General features: G+C 41.8%; 1 protein-coding gene across 2 annotated transcripts in view; it reads left to right on the top strand.

Annotated features, from left to right (window-relative positions):
* Positions 1 to 26,242, top strand: part of UBE4B (ubiquitination factor E4B) — a 121,741-nt gene that overhangs the window by 25,982 nt on the left and 69,517 nt on the right. For both annotated transcript variants that reach the window (XM_006076707.4, XM_006076708.4), the window contains exon 2: positions 12,032 to 12,218. In XM_006076707.4, the coding sequence (XP_006076769.1) occupies positions 12,032 to 12,218 (187 nt within the window). The remainder of the gene's footprint in view (positions 1 to 12,031; positions 12,219 to 26,242) is intronic.

The raw sequence follows: 26,242 nt of genomic DNA on the forward strand, positions 1-26,242 counted from the left end.
TCTCTAGAAGGATGTCATCTGGAAGAATAAATATTTGAAAGTGTTTTTCTTTATGTTGAAATTTAGTATTTTAAAATGTAATAATTTGGGAAAGTAAGATGCTTTTGTAGAATGACTGTTTGCTAAATTGAAAACAATGCCTTTTGGACTTAGTTTTCCCCAACACAGATGCTAAAAATAGGAGGAACAATTTGGCCCATCCTGTCTTAGCTTCTGCCTCATGTCACCACTGTGGCCCTTGCTGTTTTGAACAGAGGCTGTTTTGAGTCTATTTTTAGTTAATCAGAACCGTGAGGGTAGGAAGTACTGCGTCAGAACAGTTCCAGGGAAACCTCTATTTATTTTACCTTTTTTATCCTTTAAAAATTTTATTATTGTTGTTTTTTTTTTTTTTTTTTTTTTTTGGCTGTGCCACGTGGCTTGCGTGATCTTAGTTCCTCGACCAGGGATAGAACCCCAGGCATCCTGAAGTGGAACCCTGGCCCTCAGCAGTGAAAGTACTGAGTCCTACCCACTGGCCCACCAAGGAATTCCTGGGAAACCTCTGTTATAATGTCATTTGTGAAATAAGAACTGAAACAGTCAAGACAAGAAAAACTAGGAATGAACTTTCATGATCAGTATGTTTGGGTTTGAGTTGTGGTTTAGGACACAAGTTGAGGAATTGGAAGTTCCTTTTTATGCTTTTGGGTTTTTTCTGTCTGTGACATCTAGGAAAGCAATTCTTTTTAAGCAAAAGTCCCTTAACTTTAGAAAGATTATACCAGTCTTGTGTGTTTGTATATAAAGTAGAGTAAGCAAAGAGAAAAATGTTTAATAATATTTTGGTGTGTGGTACTATTTTTAGTTTGTGTCTCATATGTTCTTCTTGTGATAAAAGTGAGGTCACATCTCTTAATAGATTAATTAGATGGGCTTTCATACCTGTGATTGCTCAAAGCCATTCTTTAGGAGGGAGTCTCCAGTCCAGATATTCTCAGGGTCCTCAGGTTGCTAAACCTGTTCAGAGCCACCACCATGGTGGAAGGTGGCCAATCCACTGAAGAGCTTCGTCTCCTACTGAGAGCGTTGCTGTGTGGCCGCCCAGAGCACTGCCCCGGCACCGCTGTTTCTTCGCTCCCCAGCAGGTCTTTAAGATGGGAAGTCAGGACAGGTTCTGCCAATCCTTTTCCAGCTCATGTCATGGATGGACCTGCCCCTTCTCCTTCCTGCACTCCCCCCTCTCCCTTAATAGTCCACAGGCTATTTCACAAAGTCTTCATTCTTCTTCTTCTTTTTTTTAAACCTGTGTTTGTGGAATGGTACTGGGAATGGAATGGGGAAGGCAGCACAGTGGAAATGTTCCTTCTTTGGAAAACTTCCTTCAAGCCCTTATTACAGTGAGTCAGGACATTTGTGCTATGTTTATAACACTGAGGAGAACATCTGAATTTAACATTGCAGGCTGAACTTGGCACCCAGATTTAAAGTGGCTTTGTGATTTTTCTAAAAGCTGTGTGTGTGTGCTTTTTCAGAGGCAATATTATCTTTCCAATAATAGTAAATTTCATGTGCAATGCATTTTCTAGTGTATTTCACTTATGCTTTCATTAATTCACCAGATATTTAAAGGGTGCCCACTATGTGCCAGGGCCTTCCCAGGTGGCACACTGGCTCAGTAGTTATGACTCCTGGGCTTGATTGCCCCATGGCATGTGGGATCTCAGTTCCCCACTCAGGGATCAAACCCACATCTCCTGCAATGGAAGGCGGATTCTTAACCACTGGACCACCAGGAAAGTCCCTAAACCACTTTTGTTACCGTGTCTTAAAGGCAGCTGCCCTGGGATCTGCAGCCCAGGCAGGAGATGTAAGACCTAGTGGTCTTACTCTGTCTCGTGGCGTTGTATGCCATCTAGAAACTGACAGCTCTCAAACTGTCATCCTAACCTGCCCTCTGCCCCACACATCAGATTATATATCTTCATGACAACTCCATCTGCCTGCTTGTTAATAATCTTGTGTCTTAAAAGAACTATTTAATCTCTCCCCACCTCCATTCTTCTTACTGTCTTTACTTTGTAAACTGATGTAATAAATTGCTGGGGCCCAAGACTTTGGTGTCATCTTTGCCTCCTCTAGTTTTATCCTCCCCTTCACCCAGATTTAAAATAGCTTTATATTTTTTTTTTCCAAAAACCGTATGTGTTCTTTTTCGAAGGTAATAACTTTATTCCATAAACAGTATATACCCCATCATTTCTTCCATCAGTAGTGTGTATAATCAGCACCTCCTGTGAGCTTGAACTCTGTTTTCAAAGTATACCCCCTAATTGTCCACCCACCATTGTCTTCATAGCTACCCACCCTAGTCCAAGTCATCATCCATCTTCCCATAGATTATTCCAGTAGCCTTCTGAGTAGTCTCTGCCTACTTTCATTCTCCTCTACAGTTTATTCTCCCCAGCAGCCAAAATAGCAATTTTAAAATGTAGGTCAAATCATGTTCTTTTTCTGATCACAAAACCCCCTGGTGGCTCCCCACGGTCAGTCCTCTTACATTGGCCCTCAAAGCCCCCCTCTTACCTCCGACATCCTCATCTCCTACTGTTCCTCCCCTTGCTCATTCTGCTGTAACCACACTGCTCTTGTTGACCTTGGACTTGGCACACACAGTCGCACCCCACTTCCCAGAGACCCACATGGCTTGCTTCCTCCCTCCCTTCAGGTGTTTTCATGCGTCCCCCCTTTATCAGAGAGGCTTCTCAGTCCACCTTATGTAAAAATTATATTGCCCTCTCCCCAGCATGCCAGACTGTCCCTCCTCTGCTTTATTTTTCTCTAATGGTGCTCATAACCACTTGGCGTCCTCTTTGTCCATTTGACTGTTGTCCTTGGACCACCACTAGAATCTGAGTTCCACGAGAGCAGGGACTGTTCTGTTTATTGGGGTACTACTTGATGAATGAGGTTGAATGAGGAGTATCTGAAGAGGGGTCAGTATCAGAAGTCTGAAACACTGTCTGGGCTTTGAATATTCAGTGAAACATTCTTGTGTGTGGCTTCAGTACTCCCTTCCCTCTGTGTATTTATTTCTCCCTTCATCCTGGGTATAAAGGCATGTTATGTGTCAGGGACTTCCCTGGTAGCTCAGATGGTAAAGAATCTGCCTGCAGTGCAGAAGACCCAGGTTTGATCCCTGGGTCGGGAAGATCCCCTGGAGAAGGGAATGGCTACCCACTCCAATATTCTGGCCTGGAGAATTCCATGGACAGAGGAGCCTGGCAGGCTACAGTCCATGGGGTCGCAAAGAGTCAGACAAAACTGAGCAGCTAACACATGTGCCTGGCACTGTGCTCACTGCTGGGGATACAGTGGTGAACAAGTAGACATGGAGCTTCTGTTCTACTAGGGAAGTTAAGACAGTGAATAAGAAATAAACAAGATATTTATGGACCGTGAAGGTTGCTAGAAAGATGTGACCAGAATATGAAATGAATGTGGTAGGGAGGGCTGTGCTCAATAGGATGGTCAAGGAAGTCCCCCAGGAGGTGATATTTAAGCTGAGAATGGAAGGAAGAGAAAGAGCCAGGTGGGTCAAGAATTAGGGAAAGTGCTGCTCAAGGAATTAGCGAGTGGCCAGAGGCAAGACAGTGGAAATGGAAATGGCAACGCACTCCAGTATTCTTGCCTGGAAAATTCCATGGACAGAGAAGCCGGGCAGGCTACAGTCCATGAGGTCAGAAAAGAGTCAGACACAGCAACTAAACAACAAGAGGCAAGGTGGAGCTAAGATGATCTAGGAACTGTCCGAGGGCCAGAGTGGGACACCACGACCCCGGAGGAGCACTCTGTAGAACATGGGAAGGATCTGGGTTTTATTCCAGGTTCAGTATGACTGGCTTATTCACTCAACATAACGTCTTCGGGGCTCATCCATGTTGCAGCATGTGTCAGAATTTCCTTCCTTTTAAAAGCAGTCCATTTATGTGTAGACCACATTTTATTTATCTGTTTATCTATTGATAACACTTGGGTTGCTTCCACCTTTTGCAAATAATTCTGCTATGAACATGGGTAAACAACTACCTGTTTGAGTCCCCGCTTTCAGGTCTTTTGGGTAATTCCACTTGTAGGAATTCCACTTGTAGGAATTACTGGATTATATGGTAATTCGATTTTTAATTTCTTAAGGAACTGCCACTCTGTTTTCCTTAGTGGCTGCACCATTTTACATTCTTACCATCAGTGTGCAAGTGTTCCAGTTCCTCTACACCCTTGCTCACAGTTGTTATTTTATGGGTTTTTTTTTGGTTTGATAGTAGCCATCCTAAGGTGAGTGTGAGGTGTTAGCTTGGTGTGCTTTTAATTTACATTTCAGAAATGTAGAGCTTTGACGGGCTTCCCACGTGGTGCTAGTGGTAAAGAACTCACCTACCAGTGCAGGAGACAGAAGAGACTCGAGTTCGACGTCTGGGTCGAGAAGATTCCCCTGGAGAAGGGAGTGGCAACCCACTCTAGTATTCTTGCCTGGAGAATCCTTTTGACAGAGGAGCCTGGCAGGCTACAGTTCATAGGGTCACAAAGAGTTTGACACAACTGAAGCAACTTAGCACTCACAAAGCTCTGAAGTGTTTGTGTGCATGCTCAGTTTCTCAGTCCTGTGTGACTCTTTGCAACCCTATTAACTCTTGCCCACCAGGCCAGATTGGACCCAGGTGGATCCATTAAGAAGCTTTTGCAGAGGTCCTGGTAAGAGAGGGTGGTGGCCTGGAGAAGATGGTGGCAGAGGAGCTGAGAACAGAGGGTAGACTCATGTGGAAGGAGCAAGACTTGGTAAATAGTCAGGGTTGAGGAGATGAAGGGAAGCTGAACACAGACCCTGTCTCTCTGGCTTGCCCACTGGGTTGGGAACAGTTTGGGGCAGGGGTGTTTTCTGGTCCACCTCCCCCATCCACTCCAGTGAAGTGTTCATGAGAGAACAACTTAGTTTGTTTCTTGAAGTTTTTCTTTCTTTTTATTTTTAAGACAAATATTCTTTTTATTTCTGTTAAACTGGATATACAATTATTGTTGCTAGGCAACCAACTTTTAACATATATATAACTGCAATTTAATTTCATGTTAGCAAGAGAGATGTTGAAAAGATACTTTTGAGTAGATCTAATCACAGTAATAAATAATTTATAGGGAATTCCCTGGTGGGCCATTGTTTAGGACTCCATGCTTTTTATTGCTGAGAGCATGGGTTCGAGCCCTGGTCACGGAACTAAGTTCCTACAAACTGTGTGGTGGGGCCAAAAAATAAATAATAATTTCTACAATTTTTTTTTTTACTTTCTTACAGGGGTCATGGGCTTCCCTTGTGGCTCAGCTGGTAAAGAATCTGCCTGCAGTGAGGGAAATCTGGGTTCGATCCCTGAGTTGGAAAGATCCCCTGGAGAAGGGAAAGGCTACCCACTGCAGTATTCTGGCCTGGAGAATTCCGTGGTCTGTCCATGGGGTCACTAAGAGTCAGACACGACTAAGTGACTTTCACTTTTACACAGGGGTTGTATTCATTAAAGCCCTAGAGGCTAATTTTGCCTTGACCTTTGCTAGTACAGAAGTGACTCTTGATTTGTTTCCTTTCATTACGGAAGCAAATTTTGTTTTTTTACGTTGCCCGAGAGGGAGAAGTTATATTACAGCCCTACCAGTTAATGCACTAAGTGAACAGCACACTGATCCTCTCCTCATTATTTCCCGGGAAATTAATATGGCAGAACATGTCAGAAAAGCACATGGCGTGTGCTCAGTCACGTCCGATTCTTTGTGACCCCATGGACTGCAGCCTGCCAGGCTTCTCTGTTCTTGGGATTTCCCAGGCAAGAGTACTGGAGTGGGTTGCCATTTCTTGCTCCAGAGCCTGGTGTAGGATAGGCAACTCGACTTCCTTTTCATGTTTAGTTTTATTTCAAAGTGCTAACTTTATAAACTGATGACAGTGGGTTTGAGGGGGGTGAAAACTCAGTGGGAATGAATATCACTGCTTTTAAAACAGTGGTTAAGCTTTGGTGATTATTAACTTTTTTCAGCTAACGTGAATGAAATTTTCTGCTGACAAGTAACACTAGTCACTGGGCTCTCTGCAGTTCAGACTCCAGTGCTCCATCACTGAGTGAGTTTTTCATCACAGAACTGGTGACAACTTCCACTTCCAGTCCTCATCGGACTTTTCCCCTCCTCTGTCCAGTTCTGGGTGGTAAGCACATGTAGAGACCGGATGCCAAGCTAGGTTTTAGGGAGATAAAGATAAGTGAGCAAGAGGCAGCCAGGGAAGTGCAGCCATTCTCAAAGGTTTTGGTCTCAGGTCTCCTTTATACTCTTAGAAAATATTAAGGCTCCCAATGATTTTTTGTTTAGGTGCTTTATATCCATCAATATTTTACTGTATTAGTTTGGTAATAATATTACCTGGAGTACCTGGAGAAGAGAAAGGCTACCCACTCTATCCACTCCAGTATTCTGGCCTGGAGAAATCCACGGACTGTATAATTCATGGGGTCACAAAGAGTCAGACATAACTGAGCAACTTTCACTTCACTTCACAGAAGTGAAAACTGAGAAATTTAGAAAAATATTTATTAATTCTTTAAAAAAATAATAAAAGCCATTATATGTTGGTAGCAGAAAATGAAAAGGAACTGAAGAGTTACTCTTGTTAAAGGTGGTAAGAGGAGAATGAAAAAGCTGGCTTAAAACTCAGCATTCAAAACGCTTAAGATCATGGCATCCGGTCCCATTGCTTCATGGCAAATAGAAGGGGAAAAAGTGGAAGTAGTGACAGATTTTATTTTCTAGGGCTGCAAAATCACTGCGGACAGTGATTGCAGCCATGAAATTAAAAGGAAAGCTTGTTTTCCTTGGAAGGAAAGTTTGACAAACCTAGATAGCATGTTAAAAAGCAGAGACATCACTTGCAAACAAAGGTTTGTATGGTCAAAGCAATGGTTTTTTCCAGTAGTCGTGTACAGATGTGAGAGTTGGATCATAAAGAAGGCTGAGTGCTGAAGAACTGATGCTTTCAAATTGTTGGCTGGAGAAGAATTGAGAGTCTCTTGGACAGCAAGGAGATAAACCAGTTGATCCTAAAGGAAATCAATGCTCAGTATTCACTGGAATGACTGATGCTGAAGTTGAAGCTCCAGTACTTTGGCCACCTGATTGGAAGAGCTGACTCATTGGAAGGGATCCTGATGCTGGGAAAGACTGAAGGCAAAAGGAGAAGAGAGCAGCAGAGGTTGAGATGGTTTGATAGCATTACTGATTCAATGGTAACTTGAGCAAACTCCAGGAGATGGTGAAGGACAGGGAAGCCTGGCATGCTGCAGTCCATGGGGTCACAAAGAATTGGACATGACTTGGTGACTGAACAAACAACAACAGTGTTAATATCAATAACATGTTTTTAATGAAAATAACTGACTTCCTACTTTTGCATTCCAGTCCCTTATGATGAAAAGGACATCTTTTTTTTTTGGTGTTAGTTCTAGAAGATCTTTTCGGTCATCATAAAACCGTTCAGCTTCTTCGGCATTAGTGGTTGGGGCATAGACTTGGATTACTGTGATATTGAATGGTTTGCCTTGCAAATGAACAGAGTCATTCTGTCATTTTTGAGATTACACCCAAGTACTGCATTTTGGACTCTAGTTGACTATGAGGGTTACTCCATTTCTTCTAAGAGATTCTTGCCCACAGTAGTAGGTATGATGGTCATCCGAATTAAATTCACCCAATCCAGTCCATTTTCATTCACTGATTGCTAAAATGTCTATGTTCACTCTTGCCATCTCCTGTTTGACCACTTCCAATTTACCTTGATTCATGGACCAAACATTCCAGGTTCCTATGCAATATTGTTCTTTATAGCATTGGACTTCCATCACCAATCACATCCACAACTGGGCATTGTTTTTGCTATGGCCCTGTCTCTTCATTCTTTCTGGAGTTATTTCTCCACTCTTCTTCAGTAGCATATTGGGTACCTACTGACCTGGGGAGTTCATCTTTCAGTGTCATATCTTTTTGCCTTTTCATACTGTTGATGGGGTTCTCAAGGCAAGAATACTGAAGTGGTTTTCCATTCCCTTTTTCAGTGGATCATGTTTTGTCAGAACTGGCCATCATGACCCGTCCATCTTGGGTGGCCCTACACGGCACGGCTCATAGTTTCATTGAGTTAGACAAGGCTATGGTCCATGTGATCAGTTTGGTTAGTTTTCTGTGATTGTTGTTTCATTCATGTGTGGCTCAGATCATGAACTCCTTATTGCAAAATTCAGACTTAAATTGAAGAAAATAGGAAAAACCACTAGACCATTCGTGTATGCCTAAATCAAATCACTTATGATTATCCAGTGGAAGTGACAGATAGATTCAAGGGATTAGGTCTGATTAGAGTGCCTGAAGAACTATGGACAGAGGTTCGTGACATTGTACAGGAAGCAGTGATCAAGACCATCCCCAAGAAAAACAAATGCAAAAAGGCAAAATGGTCGTCTGAGGAGGCCTTTCAATGTCTGAGATAAGAAGAGAAGCTAAAGGCAAAAGAGAAAAGGATAGATATATCCATCGGAATGTAGAGTTCCAAAGAATGGCAAGGAGAGATAAGAAAGCCTTCCTCAGTGATCAATGCAAAGAAATAGAGGAAAACGATAGAATGAGAAAGACTAGAGATCTCTTCAAGACAATTAGAGATACCAAGGGAATATTTCATGCAAAGATGGTCACAATAAAGGACAGAAATTGTATGGACCTAACAGAAGCAGAAGATATTAAGAAAAAGTGGCAAGAATACACAGAAGAACTGTACAAAAAAGGTATTAATGACCCAGATAACCATGATGGTGTGATCACTCACCTAGCCCAGACATCCTGGAGTGCAAAGTCAAGTGGGCCTTAGGAAGCATCACTACAAACAAAGCTATTGGAAGTGATGGAATTCCAGCTGAGCTATTTCAAGTCCTAAAAGATGATGTTGTGAAAGTGCTGCATTCAATGTGCCAGCAAATTTGGGAAGCTCAGCAGTGGCCTCAGGATTGGAAAAGGTCAGTTTTCATTCCAATCCCAAAGAAAGACAGTGCCAAAGAATGTTCAGGCTACCACATAATTGCACTTATTTTACATGGTATCAAAGTTTTAAATTACATGCTCAAAATTCTCCAAGCTTATCTTTAACAGTGCATGAACTGAGAACTTCCAGACGTTCAAGATGGATTTAGAAAAGGCACAGAGGAATCAGAGATCAAATTGCCAACATCCATTGGATCATCAAAGAAGCAAGAGAGTTCCAGAAAAACATCTGCTTCCGCTTTACTGACTATACCAAAGCCTTTGACACTGGTTCACAACAAATTATGGAAAATTCTTCAGGAGATGGGAATACCAGACCACCTTACCTGCCTCCTGAGGAATCTGTATGCAGGTTAAGAGGCAACAGTTAAAACTGGACATGGAACAATAGACTGGTTCCAAATTGGGAAAGGAGTACATCAAGGCTGTATATTGTTACCCAGTTTATTTAACTTATATGCAGAGTACATCATGAGAAATGCTGGGTTGGATGAAGCACAAGCTGAAATCAAGATTGCTGGGAGAAATATCAATAACCTCAGACATGCAGATGATACCACCGTTATGGCAGAAAGTGAAGAAGAACTAAAGAGCCTCTTGATGAACGTGAAAGAGGAAAGTGAAAAAGCTGGCTTAAAACTTATCATACAAAAACTAAGATCATGGCATCTGGTCCCATCACTTCATGGCACATAGATGGGCAAACAGCGGAAACAGACACTTTATTTGCTTGGGCTCCCAAATCACTGCAGACAGTGACCGCAGCCATGAAATTAAAAGACAGCTGTTCCTTGGAAGAAAAGCTATGACAAACCTTGACAGTGTATTAAATAGCAGAAACATTACTTTGCTGACAAAGGTCTGCCTAGTCAAAGCTATGGTTTTTCCAGTGGTCATGTATGGATATGAGAGTTGGACCATAAAGAAAGCTGAGTGCGGAAGAATTGATGGTTTTGAACTGTGGTGTTGGGAGAAGACTCTTGAGAGTCCCTTGGACAGCAAGAAGATCCAACCAGTCCATCCTAAAGGAAATCAGTCCTGAATATTCATTGGAAGGACATGCTGAAGCTGAAGCTCCAATACTTTGGCTATCTGATGCAAAGAACTGACTCAGTGGAGAAGACCGTAATGCTGGGAAAGATTGAAGGCAGGAGGAGAAGGGGATGACAGAGCATGAGATGGTTGGATGGCATCACTGACCCGATGAACATGAGTTTAAGCAAACTCTAGGAGTTGGTGAAGGACAGGGAAGCCTGGCGTGCTGCAGTCCATGGGGTCACAAAGAGTCAGAGACATCTGAGCGACTGAACTGAACTGTACGAAAATAACTACATTTTCCAGAACAAATTCAGTGAGTGACATTGTTATTAGTTTCGCAATTCTTTTAAATGTCTAATTTAATGGAAGACAGCTGGAATCTCATTAACTTTTTTATTTAATTTGCTGCAGCACACTTGTCATGTAGCCTCTGGAAAACTCCACTTGACACAAGAGAATGAGAGTGAAAAAGGCAAATGTCTTAATGTTTGGCTTCACAGGCCCTCTGAAAGTGTTTTTGAGACCCCTAGATATGGCCAGCTTTAGTGATAGGAGCACAGACACTAAAGCTAGATTTTAGTGAGTTCAAATTCCAGCTTTGCCACTGACCCGTTAGGCAAGACATCTAACCTGTCTGTGCCTCAGTTTGCTCATATACAAAATGTACATAGGTACCTGCTTCAGTGGGTTATTATGAGGATTAAATAGTAAGGTGTAAAGTACTTAGAACATTAAGTTCTAATAGTAAGGTGTAAAGTACTTAGAAGCATCAGTTTTTATTTAAATAAATAATCGCTGTTAATAATTCTTTCCATCAAGGAATTTAATCTAGTTAAGGAGATAGTTGAAAAACCAAACAACTTCAGGATTTTGTATAAATTCCTTGATAGATATATTTATAGGAGAGGCTTCTCAACTTTGGGGCCAAGAGTCAGGACGTTCCTGTTGTCTGAACCATAGAAGGTGCAGATTTCCACCAATGTTAGAATGAGTTATAAATTCTTAATTCAGACAGTGTCCATCCCCATTAACTTTTGCTGTAATTTAACTTTTTTATCTTCCTTATTTGTAATGGAAAGAGTGTGAGCAGCCTGACTGGTTTGCTTCTCTGATGCCCACTTAGAGCCAGAAACTTTATCATAATTGTCACATATGCCCACTGCCTGGGAGGGCAGGTGCTCAGAGTTCATTGCCTGGTTATGAATTAATGACAGTCAAAATGCGGGAGAACCATTTCTGTGATCCACTAGGCTTCTGTGGTACATATTTGTAATCACTTGATAACTCTGGGATATAATTGTAAGGAGGAAATTATAGATAATATTTTTATTGAAAGTTAAACCTAATCATTTTGTTCTTAAAAATGAGAGTAAAATCTCTTAATGTAACTTTTATTATTTTCTCATTGTTTTAGGGAATTATATTGGATATTTATTATATTTTTAAACTTTAAACTTTTTATTTTGCATTGAGATATAGCCAATTAACAATGTTGTAGTAGTTTCAGATGAATATCTAAGGGACTCAGTCAGACACAGTGTATATTTGTTTTAAATTCTATTTAAAATTACCAAGTCTGTGTGTTTTATTACAATAACAAGGAGCTTTAATGTGTTGAAAAGTGTAGTATGTTTATTGTAAATTCACAGTGTCACTCAAGATGGTTTGATAAACAGGTGGTAAAGCAATTAAGATGCAATTTTTAAAAAGTTAGTTGGTAACTTATAAAAATACTGCCACACAGAGTTATCGTTTGTCTCGAATGAGTCCTTTTTTCTCAAGGCATGTTTAGTTTTTAATGCTCAGGTTTGGTCATTGATAGCATTAATATTGTTATTCTCATGCAGAGTTGTGTTTCTCCTGTTTTTCACAGAATGCTCTTTCCCCCTTATTGTAGATCCGACGGAGGCGCCTTGCACGACTTGCTGGTGGACAGACCTCCCAGCCTACCACCCCTCTCACTTCTCCCCAGAGGGAGAACCCCCCCGGGCCTCCCATAGCAGCATCAGCTCCAGGCCCCTCCCAGAGCCTTGGTCTCAACGTCCACAACATGACCCCCGCTACCTCCCCCATTGGTGCATCAGGTGAGCCTCACCTTCATACCTGGGAGCTTTCTGTTACAGTTACAGTTGCGACATTTCCATGGCAGGATGAAATGAACGGCAACTTTTAAAAATCCTGCAAGCAGTGGTTTAAAGATTAAGGTCATTACAATGTGTTTTGTTAATGTCTGTTCATTTTGATGTTTTGATAGTGATGTTGAAGCTGACTGTTTTCCATAACTTTCATGCTTTTTTTCAGACAAGGCCAGGTCTTTGTCTCTGATGGCAAGGAACTTAAGACTAAATTTGGTTCTCCAGATTTTATGACTTTGGTTGATGCTTTTTTTTTTTTAAGATAAAATATTCTGCAAATGCAAGATTGAAATGATGGTCAAGATTGAAATAATGGTCATAATAATGCCTCTGATTATGGATTTCATTGTCTTCATTCTATATTGTCATAGAACCTTTTCTCTAAATTTTCAGGGTATGTAAAGTTCGCCTGGGGAATTCCCTGATAGTCCAATGGTTAGGACTCTGTGCTCTCACTGCTGAGGGCCTGGGTTCAATACCTGGTCAGGAAACTAAGATCCCATAAGCCTTGCAATATGGCCAAAAAGAAAATAAAATAGAGTAAAAGTTTGAACTCTTAACTATAGAAGTATTAATATAAATGAACCATAATAAGTTCACCTGATATGATGTCTTATAACTGTCTCATTGATAGTTTAACTGTTGTAGAAGTTAATTTCTTTATAATTAATGAGCTCATGGTTGATATCCATGGTTGTCTTTGTTGGGAAATGTATCTTTTAAGATATCTGTCTTTTCACTAAGTGAACTTTTCTATCAAATGTAATAATTATTGACTTTATAATTATTATAATAGTTAGGATTCTAAGTAGGAAAAAGCAGGTGCTAAGAGACCTGCATTGATCATCATATCAGCCAATAATGTAATATCTGATTGTCAGCTCTGCTCTTGTTTACTGCACTGTCGCCTCTGAACAATCCATCTTCATGATCTAGGATAACTTGTCGATTAAAAGTTATCTGCGGAGTTTCTGTTACTATAACTCTCGTTAGGCATCATTGTAGGCCCCTCCTAAGGCAAATATAAATGCTTCTATGTAAATCTGCTAATTATTAAATGAGAGAGGCTCAGGCCAAAACATGTTAGTAATAAACGATGCCTGTGTCTGCAGTGTTTCCCGGTTACTGCCTGGAGAAGCTGTGGTGATGTACTAGGAGAAAGGTTCAGGGTTCCAGTTGTGTTTTCTCCTTTTCCTGCCTTTTCCTAGGGCGCCACCAGCACTGCTGCTTGTCTCACCATGATCAGACCCCACCTGGGATGCTGCAGAGTGTCCAGGGAAGAGCTTGTGGGATGGGGAGGGACTTAAAAACTTCACTGCATCAGCAAAGTGTCCTGGGGACTTGGAACCCTGCCCGCTCTCAGCAGGCTCCTGCCGCTCCTCGCTGCAGCGGGTCGTCTCTTTGGGACCTCCAGGATTAATCTCGGCATGCCCCTTAGGCCCACTCATGTCAGCCACCCCATCTCCCCCTGTCCTCATGCCTCATCTCCCAGTCTCTAATCCTTATGTGGCTTGTCACATGTACCTTTCCTTCCCCACTTCCCCAAATTCTGAAAGCTGTGTGCCCTGCCACCAGCAAAATCATGCTCTGTCAGCGTCCCTTCCCCTTAGTGCTCTCACTGGATCTGACCTCTTTCTCCATTGCTTTCTCATTTATTCTTCTTGACCATTCTTCCTCCACCCTGAAAACACATTGGTTTGAATCTTGTGTCACCTAACAGCATTCTCCACTTCTCTCCCTTGTTGAGGCTTATATTCCAAAGCCCGCTCACCCACAGCACTTGTTATGTCCACTATTTGTCTGTCCAGCACTGTTTCTGTCTTAATTTGTGATGATTTCAGTAGCTGTGTGGATGATCCTTCCAGAACTCCGACCTCTCTGTTTCTTGAGCTCCTCCCCTTCAGCGACCTTTCCTGCCCTCTGACTCCAGCCACTCACTGCCATGGTCAGACTCTAGATTTTTCAGTCTCAGCGACTTTCTGACCACCACCTTCGGCTTTTTCGCTCACCCCTCTGTGCCCAAATCCTCAGTCTTCCCTCGGGGCTACAGTCCATTGACCCATCACCTTTTTACTTTCTTCATGTTTCCCCCTCCTCGTGTGCTTACTTCCCTCCTCAACCTGTGGAAATTTCATGGCCGGTCACTACTGTCACTCCTTCTGTGGCCTCTCTCTCACTCTGTCTTCTTCCCTTAAAGTACGATCCTCGTCTTAAGTCCCAGTCCCCTCCTGTTCTTGGTCTCTCGCTGTTAAATGAGGCTGGAGAAAAACCATACTAGCAATCTCATTTCAGAGCCATCATCACAGGCTCAAGTGGACCCTTAATACTAGTGGGTAATTGTACTGTATTTCCTTGTCACTCTCCCACAGTCTGTTTCAGTCTATTTCATACCTTCTCTAATGTGTAACACCTCTTCTCCATGTACACTCTTGGCTGGTGGCCCACCATCCAGTTTTGTGGAGAGAACAGATGCAGGCAGAAGGGAACCTACCTCCTTCAACTTCAGTCCTGCCTCCACTGCCAACCAGTATGTGCGCCAGTTCTTGTCATGGTTGAACTGCCCCTGCCCTTGCTGCCGTCTGTACCCGGTCCCATCTCCTCTCACTGCCCAGAGCCGTTGCTACAGCAGTTCCTGTCGTCTCTCCAGCTTCATCCGGTTCTCCATCGCAAGTGGAAACCTTTTATTTTTGTTTAAACAGCCATCATACATGCTGTTCCTTCTCCCATGATGGGAGTAAATAAAAAAGAACTCTCTCGATCTCATATCCCCTGCTGACTTCCACCCCACTTCTCTGCACCGCTTCACAACAGAACTTCTAGAATGAGTTGCCCATCCTTAGTCTCCTCTTTCTGTCCTTGCAGCTTGCTGAGTCGAGTCCCATCAGGTGAGGCCTCCTGTGGTCAGCTCTGAGTCACCGTCTGGTCTGACCTGTCAGCTCCATTCCACGTGGCTTTGGCCTTCTTCTCCTTGAAACACTCTCTCTTCAGCTTCAGAGCACTACGCTCCTGATTTTCATCCTATTTCCATCTGTTCCTTCTTAGTTCTTTGTATGAGTCTTTTTCATTTCCCAAGCTTCTAAAGGTCAGGGTTCAAGGGCTCAATATTTAACCTCTTCTCCTCTCCATCTCTATGCTTATTCTCTTACTAATTTTATCCAGTATCCTGGGTTTGATTAGTATTTCTAATCTGACGAAGTTGGTACCTCCAGCTCAGGCCTGTTCTTTGAACTTCAGTGTGGCATTCATCTGATACACATCTCACAGTTAACACATTCAAAATCAAGTTCGTGATATTTCCTTACATCTTATTTTTTCCTAGAACCCTATCTCAGTAAATGATAACTCATTTTTTTTTTCTAGTTGCTTAAGCTTAAAATGGGCATCCCTGGTGGCTCAGATGGTAAAGAATTGACTTGCAGTGGAGGAGACCTGGGTTCAGTCCCTGGCTAGGGAAGATCCCCTGGAGAAGGGAATGGCAACCCACTCCAGTATTCTTGTCTGGAGAATTCCATAGACAGAGGAGCCTGGTGGTCTGTGTAGTCTGTGGGATTGCAAAGACTTGGACACAACTGAGTGACTAACACTTCACTCTTCTGCAAGCTTAAAACATTCTGTCTTCTTTTTACCTCATAATTCTAGGTTGAGAGTCAGCAAATTCCTTCTTTAAAGGGCCAGTTAGTAAATATTTTTGGCTCTGCAGGCTGTACAGTCTCTGTCACAAACATTCTTCTCTGCCCCCTAGCACAAAACAGCCATAGACTTTGTGTCAACTGATGAGCATTGCTGTGTTTCAATAAAACTTTATTTACAAAAATAAGTAAGTGTGGCCTGTGGACTGAGGCTTGTTGACCTCTGTCCTAGGTCCATCAGCAAAATTTAGAACCAGACTCAATTCTCACCACCTCTTCTCATCTCACCGCCTCTCCTGCTACTGCCCAGGTTCAAGGCACTTGCATATCTCGCCTGGACTACTAGAGTGGGCTCTAGATGCGTCTCTCCTGCCGTGTCTCTAGACGTGCCTGCCCTGGCTTCACCTCAGTCTGTTGTCCATGCAAAGCCAGACTGGGTTCCACTGAAGCAAGACTACAGCACTGCAAAGCATTATTCTTTTCAGCAAGGAGGATAGTTATTGTCACAATAGTAACCAACAGACTTGGGCAACTCTGAATGGTTCATTCTTGGCAGGTGTACCTCTATGCTGTTAAGTCACCATTGTGTTTCTCCTGTAATCATCATTATTCATAATCACAAACAGGTAGATATTATTAGCCGTACTCTTGGCAGATTGGATAAACAGATTTTCAGGAAGTGAAGTGAAAGTCACTCAGTAGTGTCCAACTCTTTGCAACCCCATGGACTATATACAGTTCATGGAATTCTCCAGGACAGAATGCTGGAGTGGGTAACCTTTCCCATCTCCAGGGGATCTTCTCAACCCAGGGATCGAACCCAGGTCTCCTGCATTACGGATTCTTTACTAGCTGAGCCACAAGGAAAGCCCAGATTTTCAGGAACTTACTAAATAGGTTTAAGTGAAACAGAAAATAAACCCCTCCTAAGACAGGTCACATCATCTTCTGTTGTCTTCTGGCCTCAATCAAAATAAAAGTCAGAGTCCTCACCTCAACCTGGGGCTGCATGAGGTCTGTCCTGAACCTGTCCTCCTCTCTCCTTTCCCTTCCTCCTGTTTCAGCTAGAAATGTGCTGGCTTCCCCTCTGTTCCTGGGACATTCCAGACATGGTTCCTGTTTGTGTTTGTTTTTGTGTGTCTGTGTGTGTTAGTTGCTCAATCCTGTCCAACTCTTTGAGACCCCATGAACTGTAACCCTCCAGGTTCCTCTGTCCATGGGATTCTCCAGGCAAGAATACTAGAGTGGGTTGCCATCCCTTTCTCCAGATCTTCCCAACCCAGGGACTGAACCCGGGTCTCCTGCATTGCATGTGGATTCTTTACTGACTAAGCCACCAGGAAAACCATGGTACCTGTTGGGGGCTTTTATGCTTGCTGTTTCTTTGACTAAAATGCTCATACCCTAAAATCCACCCAGCATTTTCCTTCCACTCTTCATATGTTTACCCATGTCACTTTTTCAAAAAGGCCACCTTGTCTACACTTGATCTTAGCCAAAAGGCTGAGAAGCGATGACCACGTTGTCTAAATGTTCAACCTGTATCTGACGTAGACACTTGTTCCTTGAGCTCTTGTTGCCCGCCCACATAGCATGTATATTACTTGTTGTTGTTCTTCAGTTGTGTTCGACTCTTGCAATCCCATGGACTGCAGCATGTCAGGTTTTCCTGTCCTTCATTCTCTCCTAGAGTTTGCTCAGATTCATGTCCATCGAGTTCGTGATGCCATCCAACCATCTCATCCTCTGTCGTCACCGTCTCCTCCTGCCTTCAATCTTTCTCAACATCATGGTCTTTTCTAATGAGTCAGCTCTTTGCATCAGGTGGCCAAAGTATTGGAGCTTCAGCTTTAGCATCAGTCCCTCCAATGTATATTCAGGGTTGATTTCCTTTAGGATTGACTGGTTGGATCTCCTTGCAGTCCAAGGGACTCTCAAGAGTCTTCTTCAACACCACAGTTCAAAAGCATCAGTTTTTTGGTGCTCAGCTTTATGGTCCATCTCTCACATCCATACTTGACTACTGGAAAAACCATTGCTTTGACTAGGCGGACCTTTGTCAGCAAAGTAATGTCTCTGCTTCTTAATACGCTGTCTAGTTTTGTCATAGCTTTTCTTCCAAGGAGCAAGTGTCTTTTAATTTCATGGCTAGAGTCACCATCTGCAGTAATTTTGGAGTCCTGGGAAATAGAATCCATCACTGTTTCCATTACTTGTAGTGTATTCTCTTTTCTCTGCTTTCTTTCCTAGTGTGTGAGCTCCATGGGGGCAGGGACTTGTGTGCATTTTATTCATGAAAACAGTGTGAGTAGTTTCCATGAGGATGATGATGCCTTGTGCTTACCCTCTGTGGTCCTGGATGGCAAATGTAGGGCCAGTTGGTAGCTTTATTATCCACTGAGTGTGAAGGGAAGACTTCTGTTCCAGAATGAAGTGCTTCTTAGACAAATACTGGGTTGGCTGCCACCCGTGGTAAGAGGTTCTGATCTAGTAGTGACCAGGCAGTTATTCTGCAGTCTTCTTATTGCTTAACCCTTGGACTGCAAGGAGATCCAACCAGTCAATCCTAAAGGACATAAACCCTGAATATTCATTGAAAGGACTGATGCTAAAGTTTTTGTCCTCCTAATGCAAAGAACTGACTCATTGGAAAAGACTCTGATGCTGGGAAAGATTGAAGGGGGCGTCAGAGGATGAGATGGTTGGAATGACTCAATGGACATGAGTTTGAGCAAACTCCAGGAGATAGTGAAGGACAGGGAAGCGTGGCATGCTACAGTCCATGGGTTTGCAAAGAGTTGAATGCGACTAAGCGACTGAACAACAATTTCTTAATCCAGGTGCTTTCAGTACAAGTGACAGAAGCGAGGGTTCGGAAGTTGGCTGTGAGTCCTATGGTTGCTTCTCCCATCTGGCCCCAGCTTCTGCAGTGCCACCTACCTTTGTATTAGTTTCCTGAGGGCATCATAGCAAAGTATCCAAAACTTGATGACTTAAAACAATAGAAATTGTCCTCTCACAGTTCTGGAGATTAGAAGTCTGATGTCAAGGTGTCGGCAGGGCTGTGCTCCTTCTGAAGGCTGGAAGGAAGAATCCTTGCCTCTTCTCGCTTCAGTTGGTTGCTGGCACTCCTTGTTTTTTCTTGGCTTGTGGCAGCATCACTCCAGTCTCTACTTCAGTCTCCTCATGCCCATGCCTCTGTGTGGCTGTGTTCAAGGTTCCCTCTTGTTTTTGGGGTGAAGGGACTGCACTACATGACTTGTAGTAGCTTCCCAGGTGGCACTAGTGGTAAAGAACCTGCCTGCCATTGCAGGAGACATAAGAGACTTGGGTTCTACCCCTGGTCAGAAAGATCCCCTGGAGGAAGGAATGGCAACCCACTCCAGTGTTCTTGCCTGGAGAATCCCATGGACAGAGGAGCCTGGCGGGCTGCAGTCTATGGGGTTGCAAAGAGTTAGACATGACTGAAGCAACTTAGCACACAATATAATGTTGCTCCTGCCTGTCTTAAAGCTTTATAAACACGGTGAATGTTTTTCTTACACGATAGCTGTTTTTTGGGTCATCATCATTGATAATGTTGCGTTTACATTTCAGCTTATCCAGTGTTTACTTAGGGCTGTTGCAGGTCAAACATGGTGCTCGGTCATGGAAGCACAGAGATGAGAGAGACTCATTTTCTTTCCTGGAAGCACTTACAGTCCAGCAACGGAGAAAATGTTTTTTAGTTTCCTTTTAAAAATCTGTGCTTATTAAATTCCTGGGACGAGAGACTGGTTTTCTTGGTTCCTTCCCCCATCTTGAGATCGTTCTATGATTACCTAGTCTTCAGAAATTCTTAACCCTCTAGGACGGCTTTTCTTTTATAGTCTTGTTTTGGAATTATGCTTATCTCTCCTCTGTCCCCTCTGTTGTTTACCCATTGGACATCTTGAACATGTCCAATAAAGCCTCACCCTCCCTGGCTGTCATGACCTCTCCCAAGCTGTGGTCATTCTTGCTCAAGAGTTCCCCTGTGAATCCTTTATCAAACAAGTTCCATCTTGACAGAATTATTAGGTCTGGTGGAGCAAGTTCTCTTGTTGCTTTTTTTGTCCCTAGTACTGTGTTTCTTCACTGTTGTCATTGCATTTCCCTTTAGCAAACTGGGGATAGCCTTCTCAAAAAATACTTTTAAATGCATGTATCATAAAACATGAAGGATTACAAATGAGACCAGTTATATTCAAATATAGTTATCATAATAGTTTTAAAGATTGTTATACCCATACTTTATGTGTTCCTCAGTGAAGGACTTCAGATAAAATATCTGAAGCTAGTCAGAGAGCTGCTGTCATTTTGACCCCCTCAGTTGTGTCTCCCTGTGTGTATGGTCAAGACCTTCTGCTCTGGGAACGGAAATGAGCAGCCAGGGCCTGTTAGCAACAACCAAGAAGCCATATGATACGTTTGGCCTCCCCGCTGGTTCCGAGGTCTGAGTTAGAGACAGAATCTCTTTTCTCTGTCTAACTGCTAGTCTTTAATATACTTAGTAATAACTTAACCTACATTCTTTTTTAGCATTCTTCTTGCAAATGGCCTTTGTCATGCTTCCACTTGTGCATATGAACATGTGTTTAATGCTTTCTGCCTGCAGGCACTGTCTTAGGCGCCAGGGCTGCAGAGATGGGCAAGTCTCAGTTAAGGCATGCTGAAGGGCTCACAGTCTAGTGGGAGGAGGTGGGCTTGTGAAGGGTCCTCCACGACAGGGAGGCCCACGGTCGCTGCCTCAGGCTCATGACTATGGTGTTTGGTTTGTAATTATGATTATTAGGTAATACTGGGTTGAAAAACCCAAGTAAACTTTTTGGCCAACCCAATATGATATATTTTAAGTTATTCCAATTTTTTTTTAGAAAATTGAAAAGTTGCACACACAGTACAGAGAGTCCCCTTATATCCTTCACCCATTTTCCCCTAATGTTAATATCTGGTACATTTGTCAAAACTAACATTATCCTTAGTATTTTATTATCAACTAAACAACTAAACATAAGAGTCCTTAGTCTCATTTAGTCTGTGATAGTTTTTCCCTTTTTGTGTTTTTCATGATTTTAGCAGTGGTGAAGAGTACTTTGTAGAATTTTCCTTACTTTGGCTTTATCTTGGTGTTTTTCTCATGATTAGACTGGGGTTTGGGTATAGGAGGAAGACTGTCATAAAGGTGAACATGACATCAGACATCAGGTTCTCATCAGACATCTCTGGTGATGTTGATCTTCATTCACCTCCCCGTTAAACTGGGATTCACAAGGTCTCTCCACTGTAAAGTGAAGATTTTTCCTTTTCCAAACTCATTTCTTTGGAATTGAATTCCTAAGTTCAGCCCAATTCCTAAGTTTTACATCCTGGAAGGGCAAGTATGTACATATATTTTAAATTCTTCTATAAGGGACATTTGTGCAATTATTTATTTAATCCTTATTTACATCAGCATGCTAAGTTGCTTCAGTTGTGTCCAACTCTTTGCAATCCCATGGACTGTAGTGCACCAGGCTCCTCTGTCCGTGAGATTTCCCAGGTAAGAATACTGGAGTGGGCTGCCAGGCCCTCCTCCAAGGGATCTTCCTGATCCAGGGATCAAACCCACATCTTGTGTCTCCTGTGTGAGCAGGTGGGTTCCTTACCATTTGCATTACCTGAGAAGCCCACATCAGCATGAGCTCATGTATATTTATTTTATTCTTTTGAGCTATATTTCATATTGCTATATCATTTATTTCTGCAATTTAAAAAAAAAGCAGGTTGTTCCAATTTTGGCCATTGGGAACTCTTTTCATGTTGACTTCTTTGTTGACATGCTTATCCTTTTAGATTTTTGAGTACTGTGTTTCTGGCATTTGTAAAACGCTCCAGGCTCATCTTATATTTTCTCTGCCCCAGCCATAGAATCAGCCATTTCTTCTTGGAGAAGTCATGGCCTTTTGATTCCAGATGTATGATTCTCTGCATGATTACTTCTATGGAATATTCAGAACAAATCATAAATGTCATATTTAGAACCAGTCATAAATATCATATTTAGCACCAATCATAAATATGAAGATCAAAGCAATTTTCCAATTTGAGTTGTTGGTTTTCATATCCCAAGATTTTAGATATTACTGTTTTACTTTATAGGTTTGAAATTCCATTTCTTTTGTGTTTATTCACAAGAACAAACTTGTTTCACCAGGAAATTAGCTAATGATCAGATATGTCATTCTGCTTTATGGAATAGAATATGTTCATTTTAATTCGTGTTGAGGGGTGATGTTTGTATTGGCCAAATAAGATAGAACTGTACTTTGTATGTTTCATGAATGCTAACCACTTAGCTAAGTTCATTGTCAAGGTCTATGTAAAATGCTTTAGAATTTTGATTAGCAGGAAATGAATGATTCCTTTTATAACATTAATGTCTTTTCAAGTTTTCTTTTTTAATTTTAGAAGGTATACAACATATATAGCTTTGGTTTAAAGTATCTATGATTGAAGAAGAACTGTTCAGCAGTTTGGGGTAAAGAAAACTGCAGCCTTTTCTGTGGAGTGAGAGGACCTAAGTTTTAATCTTTGTTCTGTTTCTGACTTGCTGAAGTTCCTAAAGGAAGTCTTAGACTTCATGGATCTCAGTATTCTTATCTGTAAAAGAGGACTGGGTGAAAGCTTTAAAGTTACCCCACCCCGCTTCCCTTCCTTTTTAACAGCTCGATTGAGGATTTAGGACTCATTTTGGTGACTCAGTGCTTTCTTTTTCAATTAAAGAAAAATTTTTTTAATTGGAGGATGATTTTTCTACAATAATTGTGTTGGTTTCTGCTGTACAACAACGGGAGTCAGTCCTAGGTATCTCTGTATATCCCCTCCCCCTTCAACCTTCCTCCCAGCCTTCACCCTCCTCCCCACCCCTCTCGGTTATCACAGAGTGCTGGGCTGGGCTCCCTGTGCTGTACAGCAGCTTCTCGCTAGCTGTCTTACACATGGTGGCGTATGTGTCAATGGCGGCTCTCAGTTCGTCCCACCGTCTCCTTTCCCCGCTGTGTCTGCAAGTCTGTTCTCTATGTCTGCATCTCTATTCCTGCCCTGCAAACAGGTTCATCAGTACCATTTTTCTAGATTCATACATATGCATTAATATACGATATTTGTGTTTCTCTTTCTGACTTACATCACTGTGTTTAACAGCCTCTAGGTTCATGTACTTCAGTTCAGCTGACTCACATTTGTTCCTTTTTATGGCTGAGTGTGCTTCTTTTTATACTAGGGTTGAGCAAGCTTGTGTATTTGTGTGTATGTGTGTGTCTAAAGTTCTGGAACAGATCTAGTATTATAGCTTGAAAGTAGTTATCTGGTCTAGTGTATACCTGAAAGGGAATGTCACTCAGGAAATGCTATAATATTCGGAGGAAACACTTACAGAAATAAAGTCCTTATTATTTACTTTTTTGTAGAAACAAACTCATACTTTACTTTTAACAAGTTCTCATTATTCATAAAAATTGGGAAAGCTGCCATCTTCAAAGGCTGTAGTTCATATTTTATTAAGTACACGTGGTTTCCTCCATTCTGTTATGCACACTTTCACTTTTCAAAGATTTGTTTTTGAGTTGACATGTAGAAATTTTACTCATCTCCTAAGAAAGAATCAGAGGAGTTTATGTCTGTATTTTAGTTCTTTAGTGTCTGGCTTTATGGAGATGAAGACTGGGGGGGAAAAAAAAAATCTGCATTCCTTGAAATGGGCTCCCTGGCAGCCATCCCTCAAGTTAGAAGGGGAAAAGGGTGAAGATAACAAAAGATTTGTATGATTTGAAGATAAAGTAGTACTTTGTGCTATTGTTTTGATTTTAGTTACAGTATTTGATTTATATTGCTTCTAAATGAAGTCAGAGACTTTCCTTTTAAATTTTTATTCATTTATTTATTCGTTTTTGGTTGCACTGAGTCTTTGTTGCTGTCCGAGGGCTTTCTCTAATAGTGGTGAGCAGGGGCTACTCTTTGTTGTGATGTCGGGCTTCTCATTGCATTGACTTCTCTTGTTGTGGAGAACGGGCTATAGGGCCTTCGGGTTTCAGTAGTTGCAGCACACGGGCTTAGTTGCCCCAGGCATGTGCAGTCTTCCAGGACCAGGGATCGAAACCAGGTCCCCTGCATTGACAGGTAAATTCTTAACCACTCGACCACCAGGGAAGTCCGAGACGTTCAGTTTTTTAAGTTTAAGACAACAGTAGGGTCCCTCCTAGATTCTAGATGGTATATAGAGATTGGGGAGCATTGGCAAACATAAATTCTGGGGCAGGTTTGCCCTGTTTGACACTTATGAATGTTATGTGAAAGGTTCAGGGAAAAAAATCAGATGATATTCTTGTTGTCTTATAAAAATAGTGCAAATAGATTGTATTATGCCATATGGAATACTCTGACATTCTATGAGTATAGGATTATTGTACTCATAGTATATCATAGTACTCCTAGTACACTGGATTACAAGTACAGCATTTTAAACAATGTACTGTAATTATTAGTTTAATTTTAGGACTGATTTTTATAAAGTAGAGATTTAAAGGCTGCTAAATTGATATCTCATAAAAATTGTTGAACTTTATTATTTTATTAAAAAATTGTCAGACCTTTGAGTGTGGTAGGTAAAATGATATTCTCCTAAGGACATTGTTGATGCTCTGTTATTTGCTCCTTCAATAAAGATCTGTTGGGAATTTATTTTGGATTGTTGTTGTTCAGTCACTCAGTCATGTCTGACTCTTTGCTATCCCATGGACTGTAGCATGCCAGGCTTCACTGTCCTTCACTGTCTCCCAGAGTTTGCTCAGACTCATGTCCATTGAATCAGTGATACTTACACTTGAATTAATTATTTAAGTTTTACAGTCTTCTCTAAGCTTATTTCAGAATTCTCACTACATCAGATGATTTTGATGTTTTCCTGAAATCTACTTATATATTATATATTATATATTATAGTTAGTTCTAGAAGGTCTTGTAGGTCTTCATAGAACTGTTCAGCTTCTTCATCATTACTGGTTGGGGCATATATTTCTTGATGAAAGTGAAAGAAGAGAGTGAAAAAGCTGGCTTAAAGCTCAACATTCAGAAAACTAAGATCATGGCATCTGGTCCCATTACTTCATGGCAAATAGATGGGGAAACAGTGGCTGACTTTATTTTTCTGGGCTCCAAAATCACTGCAGATGGTGATTGCAGCCATGAAATTAAAAGACACTTACTCCTTGGAAGGAAAGTTATGACCAACCTAGACAGCATATTAAAAACCAGAGAAATTACTTTGCCAGCAAAGGTCTGTCTATCAAGGCTATGGTTTTTCCAGTAGTCGTGTATGGATGTGAGAGTTGGACTATAACAAAAGCTAAGCGCCGAAGAATTGATGGTTTTGAACGGTGGTGTTGGAGAAGACTCTTGAGAGTCCCTTGGACTGCAAGGAGATCCAACCAGTCCATCGGAAAGGAGATCAGTCCTGGGTGTTCATTGGTAGGACTGATGTTGAAGCTGAAACTCCAATACTTTGGCCACCTTATGCGAAGAGCTAACTCATTTGAAAAGACCTTGATGCTGGGAAAGATTGAGGGCAGAAGGAGAGGGGGACGACAGAGGATGAGATGGTTGGATGGCATCACTGACTCAATGGACATGGGTTTGGGTGGACCCCGGAAGTTGCTGATGGCCAGGGAGGCCTGGCGTGCTGCAGTTCATGGGGTCACAAAGAGTTGGACACAACTGAGCCACTGAACTGAACTTATGAATAGTAAAGATTTAGTTTCTCTTTCCCTTCTGAGTTCTGAAAAAGTTTTAATAAACAGATACATGTTAAAACCCTGCTATCAGGAGTGGGTAAAGTTTTCAAAGAAGAGAGATATCAAAGAGTAGTAAATGGATTTTCTTGGGATGCTGGGAGGGTTAACATTTTAATCCACTTGATAGTTGTTTCAGCTACAAGTGATAACTCAAGTTGTTTTGCTTTTTAAAACATAAGCCATTTTCCTTTCAGTAATATAGTATGCATTGCCTGAAAATGCCTGGGTAAGCTTTTTTTTTGTAGAAAGATTAAGCTCATAGAGTTAAAGTAAATTTTTAAATTCTATGAACAACCTGGTTTTGAAGATTTTGGTAGGAACACCATGACCCTGTGTGCCTGGCTATGGTTCACTGTACTCTAGGCTCTTGTGAGGTCAGGGATGGCAGGATGTTTGTTTTTCCCAAGCTATTGCAAGATAAGATGTTCAGTCAATAAATGGGTTGATCTGTATTTAAGGACATGGCTTAAATGGATCTATTTGTACATTTTCAATA

Source organism: Bubalus bubalis, chromosome 5 (genome assembly GCF_019923935.1).
Source record: "Bubalus bubalis isolate 160015118507 breed Murrah chromosome 5, NDDB_SH_1, whole genome shotgun sequence".
NCBI lineage: Eukaryota > Metazoa > Chordata > Mammalia > Artiodactyla > Bovidae > Bubalus > Bubalus bubalis.